This window comes from Camellia sinensis, chromosome 3 (genome assembly GCF_055761805.1).
Source record: "Camellia sinensis isolate YWXY chromosome 3, ASM5576180v1, whole genome shotgun sequence".
In the NCBI taxonomy this organism is placed as follows: Eukaryota; Viridiplantae; Streptophyta; class Magnoliopsida; order Ericales; family Theaceae; genus Camellia; species Camellia sinensis.
In genome coordinates, this window is record NC_138963.1 from 15,029,127 (window position 1) to 15,036,476 (window position 7,350).

The window sequence follows — 7,350 nt, forward strand, 5'->3', positions numbered from 1 at the left end:
TTAAGATTGAAATATGCTTTATTGAAAGTCATTTTTAATATATGCTTTTATTTATCAAAAAAAATTTAATATATGCCTTTTAAGCCTCCGTTTGGAAAGTAAGTTGACTTTTTGGCTTTTTTGGCTATTTTAGCGTGGGCTAAACAGCTTGGTTTAGGAAAGGCTTTTTGGCTTTTTGACTTTTTTGACTTTTTTTGCGAGAGAAGAGTGTAATGATTATGGGTTGGATGTGATGTTTTATTTGTTGTGGCTAAAATAGTCTGTTTTGTCTTTTGTGGCTATTTTAGCCCCAACCCAACTTGCCAAACACCACCTAAGTGGACTTGTTTGGTTTTAATTTAGAGAAATGTCAGAGATACTAACACTTCTACTAACAATTTAATTTATAATTTTTTTTTTTAGATAGAAAATTTATAACTTGATTACTCGTCTCTTAACAACTAGTTATTGAAAAATTGAAGGGTTGTTACAGGTTCTATGAATCGAGAGACTAATGTACCAAAAAATAAAAAATAAAATCAAGAGATTAAAAATACATATGATAAACAATTTGTTAAGGTCCAGTTCAAAAAAAAAAAAAAAAACAATTTGTTAAGGAAAGTACTATACCCAAAGAATTTCTTACAAGGATTTTTTATTTTATTTTATAAAACCAATAGGCACAATATACGCATGAACCCCATTTTTTTGTACTCAGTGATTTTTTTTAAAAAAAATTTAAAATGTATAATATTACTCTTTATGGAATTCTCATTGAATGAAATATTTATCTAATTAATGTTGCGTTTGGATATTGAATTTATAAAAAAAACACAATAGAAAAAGAAAATAAAGGTTGAAACAGGAAAATGAGTAGAAAATGAATAAATATTAATTAAAAAAGTTATTTTTCTATAATTACTTGTAAAAAATAAAAATATTTAGGTAATTTTATTTTTGATATATTTTTATTTAATAAATTTATAATCGAAAAATAATGCGAAGGAAATCCCAAAAGAAAGAGAGGAACAAAGGATTTTGTTATCAAATAAAAGAAATATTATTAAAGGCCTTAAAATTCACAAGTTTTATGATTTGATTTTTGTTATCTTTTTGTATCCCATATTTGGATACTTATGATTGATTTCTTATTTATAAACTGTTAGGTTTTATTCTTGGCAATTTCGTTTGACAAAATTCTTTTGTGTTATAATTTTATTCGCATTTTTATTTCAGTGAGGATATGAATTGTTAGATGTGAATCCAACCCGAATCGTGCTTTGTAGAGCAGTTTGTGATGTTAATTCTTTCAAGATTACCACTTCGCTGATTATGACGGGAATCGAGCTACCCGGTCAGCTCACGGGGGTCGAGGGGGCAGCGCCATTTGATGGGTCCGGGGCAGCGCCACGGCGGGGTCGAGGGGCAGCGCCTCCGAAGCAAAATGCAAAAATACGTTCCAAGTTACATGTCCGCTCGAGCGGAGAATGTTGAGTTCCAGAAGTTTAGTCGCTAGCAAAAATACTGGATGTTGTTTTTTCCCGCTCGAGCGGAACTTTCCGCGCTCGAGCGTAGGTTCGCTTGAGCGGCCAATCCGACACTCGAGCGGAGATCGTAGGACAGTTTTCTATAAATACGTGTTTCAGTCCAAATCTAGGATAACTTCTCCAGATCTTCTTCTTGGGTTCTAGGGTTTATATCTGGGGATATTTTGTTAGTTTTCTTTGATGTTTTGATTGAGTATTCAACTCAGGGTTTAAAGAGTATACATCAAAGGGTTATTTGTTTGTTCTACATAAAAGAAAGAGTTGTTCTTCGGTGGATTCTGAAGAATTCGAGCTTGAAACTTTGGTGAATTCTGGAGTGGCTCATCGTCAAGACAATTCCGAGGTGAAGACGGGGTTGGAAGAGACACATAGAGGTTGGTTCAATTCGGGTGTGGATTCGCTAGGTAATTGAGAGTATACCTGTGTAATTCGTTTATATCTTCTTAGTGGATTGTTTTGTGGCTGTTGCCCGTGGTTTTTTATCATAATTGGAGGTGTCCAATTATAGTTTTTTCACGTAAAATTGTTGTGTCGATTTGTCTTGATTGTTTGATTGGGATTGTTGTTTACTGCTTAAAATTGATACATAATCACAAATCAATATCTAGGAAATTTCTAGATTTTTCACAAACAATCAGTAAAAAAAATGAAAACAAATAATAATATAATGTCATATATTCGATAATATAAAAAAGTGAAAAAAAAAAGATTCATAGTAGTCCTATTGAAAACATGGACCAAGAATAAGGAGAATCAAAATACGAAAAATAGTAGAGATTCTAAAAATTCTACTCAATATTTATATGTAAATATTATATAGAATTTTTGATATTTTTTATAAGGTCCTTGCATTGCTCAAAAAATATAGAGTGTAATGGTAACATTTGGCCTGTTTGATGGAACTTATTATAAATTAAGGCTTCATTTAGAAACATGTTTTTTTTAGTAACTTTTTAATTTTTTAGCTAAAATATGATGTAAAAAAAAAAAGAAAGCTAGTATGTTTGGAATAACTTTTTAATTTTTTATGAAAAAATATGCAAAATATAGACAGAAAATAGAATTTTTGACATTTTAGTATATGTTGTTGACTTAATGATTTTTTTTAGTGATTTTTTTGGCTTTTAAGCTAAAAAGTAATGTTGCCAAACGAGGCTTAAAAGATGATAATTAGAAAGTAAAAGTTAAAGTACCCCATCCTCTACTTCTTAGATAATCGGTCTTTTTCAGTTTATTTAAACTATTTTTGCTTAATAAACTATAAATAGAAATTGTACCAAACAGTTTAACACAAACTTCGAAATTTAAATAAATTATAAGAACATATCCAATAGGTTGTTCAAAAGAGACGTTCTGACTATTATAGCTAGTCTCGTCCTACTTTACCTCCTCCAACGGGCTAGTTATTACACTAGTTATTTTAACAAAATTTCTCAAAGTCAGCTATATTTGGAGGGTTTTAGATGACTCTATAAATAGTTTGTGTGGATTAATAGGCAAACTAAGAGTAGCGTTAGAGCCAAAAAAAAAAAAAATGGTTAAAATAAAAAGAATTTCGTTTTTTTTTATCTAGCGAAAAATAAAGAATAGCGTTGGAGTTAGGCCTTGTTTGAGGACTAAATATTTTAGCCATCACATTACTCTTTTTACTTTTTTATATATTTTTCATAAAAAATCAAAAAATTACTAAAATAACTTGTTCCTAAATGAGACCTTACTCTAAGTAACTTATTTAATCTACACTAAACATTCCAGTTATGTTATGTGGTGTTATTGGCTAATAAAAGATAAGATTAGATGAACAAGTACTTTTTGCCATTAGCCTAACAATATTATCATTCTTACTACAAAATCAAATAATATCGTCAGGTGAAATCATTGATACATCTAATATTTAGTTGAGAATGAGAAATTTGTTAGAAAATTATACAATAGTTTCATAGTATTATATGATCATATTCTCTCACCAATTATTATTCATTATGTTTCTTTATATTTATCAATCATTCAAGATAAATAATTAATATTCAACATTTTTCACTAACCATATTATCATAAAATACTATGTGACGTATTTCCAAACAACCGAATGAGCTCAAATTTGCGAGAGGGTACGGAAGGTTCCCCAGTGTTAGAAACCTTCAACATTCATTGAGGCATCCATACACACACGTCATTGTTTGGCGTCTGAAAATGAAAGCACGTATTATACTATACAAGAGCCATGTCTCCAACGAAAAAGTCTAAAGAGACCTACCAGCCAATAGTGAGCCACCAAACACGTCCCCAAAAATTTAGGGAACGCGTTAAATTTGGCGCAAATTTATTACTTAGCAAAAAAGCACATTAAAGGCCGTATCTGTATCTCACTCTATATATAAGCCAACATTCTCTCTTTCATTGCTCATATCTCTCTCCCCTCTCCGCTCTCCACATAACCTCACAAGTTCTTATCACTTCCATTGCTTCTCCAAATATATCCAAAAAAAAAAAAAAAAAAAAAAAAACAACGAAGACTTTCATTTTCAAAAGCATGGCCTCTTCAATCAAATTGTCATTCATCCTCTTCTTTGCTTGCTCTCTCTTCCTCCAAGGAACTCTAGGTACATAAGTATATATATATATATTTATAATCGAGAACTGATCCTAGTCAGTGTCTTTTGGATCTTACTATACAATCAAACTATTAATATAAGCACATCATATGTTACACCTGGAATGAATGTGATCCACATATCTTTTATTCTGTATTTTCTTTCAATTTTGCTACGAGCTCATGATTTCATAAATTAATTTTTTTGATCCATCTATATACATTCTGTATCTATTTCTATAACTGGTTTGTGTGATCATTTCATTTTGGCTAATTTATAAATTTATATATATTTTTTAAGGTGAGATTATATGTGAGGACTTGCCAGTAGATGTATGTTCATTTTCGATATCATCGTCTGGGAAGAGATGTGTTTTGGAAAATGAGGAGACGAAGGAGGGAAAGGTAGATTACCAATGTAAGACATCGGAGGTGGTGGTGGAGAGGATGTCCGAATACATTGAGACCGACGAATGCGTCAGCACGTGCGGTGTCGATAGGAACAACGTTGGGATATCATCGGATGCATTGCTTGAGTCACAATTCACTGCCATGCTTTGCTCCTCTGACTGTTACCAGAATTGCCCTAACATTGTTGATCTCTACTTCAACTTGGCCGCCGGCGAAGGTATGAATAAAAACCAACAATAATAATAAAATAAAAAATAAACAATTCTTTTATTTGCACATAAATCGTTCACAATGTTGGGATTTTTAAAAAGGAAAGAAAAGAAAACAAATTTATTTATGTGTAACATTTTATTTTTTTTATAAGGTGAATGGTGCACTAACTACATTTTTGTTAGATGGGAAAGTCATTATTTATTTAAGATAAAAAAAAAGATATGGTCTTTGAAAAATGTTCTTAATGCTATCATGAATTTTAAATCAATAGTGTATATTGAAAGTTAAATTAATAGTGTATATTGAAAGTTAGTATTGTAGGGCCACACTCAAATGAATCATGACTACTGATGTGAAATTCTAAGACTTTTTTAAGTATTTTATGTTGAGATGATAGTATTGTCGATTTAAAATATCAAACCTCTGACGATTGACCTCTGATGATTGAAATGGGTCAAGATCCTCTCATACTTTTGTTCTTCTGTTTTTAAAATAATCACAACTATTATAAATTATATAAGAATGTTATCATGTCTCAAAATTTAATAATTATTAGATTATGGAAGAATTTTGATATGTGAAAATTTAAGACAATTTAATAATTGTGAATATTTTGAAATAACAAAAATTCAGGACAAAAAATCCTGTCTCATTGAAATAGTCACAGCATGAAATATAAACATTTTAATAATCAGTTTTTAGAAACTGTATCAAAAAATAGCTATGCTCGTACATATTTTTTAATCTTATTAACTTGTGAAAATCGCAATACATATACCTTTCTTGTAACTTAATTTTCTTCCACTCCAATCAAAGTATTGTCCTCGTTAAAAGGACCACATCACTTCCCCAGCTCGAATTCTTGATGACAATTTTATTTTTTTTTGGGTTTAAAATATTAAATCTATTTTAAACTTGAGATCAAAAGTGACTTAATTGTTATTAAGGGCTCATTTGGTAATTCACTGTTTTAATCTAAAAGTCAAAAAGTCGCTAAAAAAATTAAAAAGCCAACGACCTAGATCAAAAAGTCAAATATTCTTTTTTGTCTCTACTTTTTACACATTTTTTCAAAAAAAATTAAAAAGTCATTTCAAATATATGAATTTCTTTTACCTCATATTTTAACTAAAAAATAAAAAATTACTAAATAACATTTTCCTAAACTAGGCCTAAATGTTTTAAATTGTGTAGGAGTATTTTTGCCAGATCTTTGTGAGAGACAGAGAACCAATCCTCACCGCGCCATGTTTGAACTTTCGAGCTCTGGTGCTGCACCTGGTCCTCTTGCCAGCGAAGTGTCTCACCTCGCTGCAGTCCCTGCCCCTTCTCCTGCTTTCTTCTAAATTACTTTTGCACCAAATTTCGTTTTGAAGCATTTTCATTTGAAGTTTATGTATTGGTTTGTCAATAATTATGTTACATAATTGAGCTACAGATTCTATTGATAATTTCTTTTTCCAAATGTGTGATCAGTAAATACTATTATATATTGAGAATCCATTTTTCATATTTTTAAAATGCAAACGAATTTTATTTACAAAAACGATATAACAATGTCACTTAATTGGATGGTTGTGATTAGTTCCGCGTATTTATAAAAAAAAAAATTATATATAGAAAAAGAAATTAAGAATAATTATATCTTGCAATGCTTATGATGAAATAAAATGATTATTTCTTATTTTATTTTATTTAATTCACTTGAAATGTTTAAAGGCTATTATTTTATATATATATATTTAGTTAATGAGTAAACTTTCTACCCTTATCCTCTACCGAATTCGGAGTCAACTACTTAATGTTGGTTTAACCGGAGTAGGACAATCGGCAAATCTCGAGTGTGTACACTGATTCCACAATGCATATATCATTGAAGTCAAAGAGAGCAGCTACCAAGATTTGACACTACTTCCAAGCCATGGATACTATTCGCTCAGCACTTAGACCATCTCCAACGCTGAACCAAAATTGATATCAGATTTAAATTTTGATGAAAAATGTACTTTTCCATGCTCCAACCGTTGCATCAAATGAATATCAAAATGAGAAATCAACAAAAAAAGTATCAAACTGAAAACAAGTTCTGCATTTTACCAAATCACTGTTACTGACCGTTGAAGGAGATACATCGGTTGCCCGGCCGGTTGACCAACTGGTCAACCGGTTCCCTTTGAAATAACTAAGTTCAAACCGGTCAAAAAAGGTTCAAACAGGTAAAAAAAAAAAAAAAAAAAAAAAAATTGCCCAAACCGGTCGACCACCTCCCCAATTCTGCTTTGATGCTCACCGTTGGAGCGCCTCGTACCAAATCGAAAAAAACGTCATTTTTTTCATCAGATTTGATGAAAAAAGAGGTTAAGCGTTGGAGATGCTCTTAGATGGGCGTCTTAGGACCACTGCACTACACCCCTGAGAGTTGGCCCTGAAGAGTGTACAACCTAAAACCACACCCCTGAGAGTTGGCCCTGAAGAGTGTACAACCTAAAACCTTAGGATTTATGCCCCCCAAACTTTACCAAAGTGCCACAACTCTTTGGGTTAATTATCTCTTTTTTAATCATGACTTACATCAAAATGAAAATTATAATAATAAGAAGATTAAAA

The 7,350-nt window shown here is 31.0% G+C and overlaps 1 protein-coding gene across 1 annotated transcript; it reads left to right on the forward strand.

The window, feature by feature from the left end:
- The first annotated feature begins 3,869 nt into the window (after positions 1–3,869).
- Positions 3,870–6,208, forward strand: LOC114278939 (uncharacterized). The gene is made up of 3 exons (XM_028221097.2): positions 3,870–4,129; positions 4,421–4,747; positions 5,938–6,208. Exons 1-3 carry the CDS (start codon positions 4,060–4,062, stop codon positions 6,087–6,089), a joined length of 549 nt encoding a protein of 182 aa, XP_028076898.1. The 5' UTR covers positions 3,870–4,059; the 3' UTR covers positions 6,090–6,208.
- The last annotated feature ends 1,142 nt before the right edge of the window (positions 6,209–7,350 follow it).

Coding starts and splice junctions, on each gene's coding strand:
- LOC114278939 (XM_028221097.2), top strand. CDS start 4,060: ATGGCCTCTTCAATCAAATTGTCATTCATCCTCTTCTTTGCTTGCTCT. Junction 4,130..4,420: donor CTTCCTCCAAGGAACTCTAG/GTACATAAGTAT, acceptor ATATTTTTTAAG/GTGAGATTATATGTGAGGAC. Junction 4,748..5,937: donor CAACTTGGCCGCCGGCGAAG/GTATGAATAAAA, acceptor TAAATTGTGTAG/GAGTATTTTTGCCAGATCTT.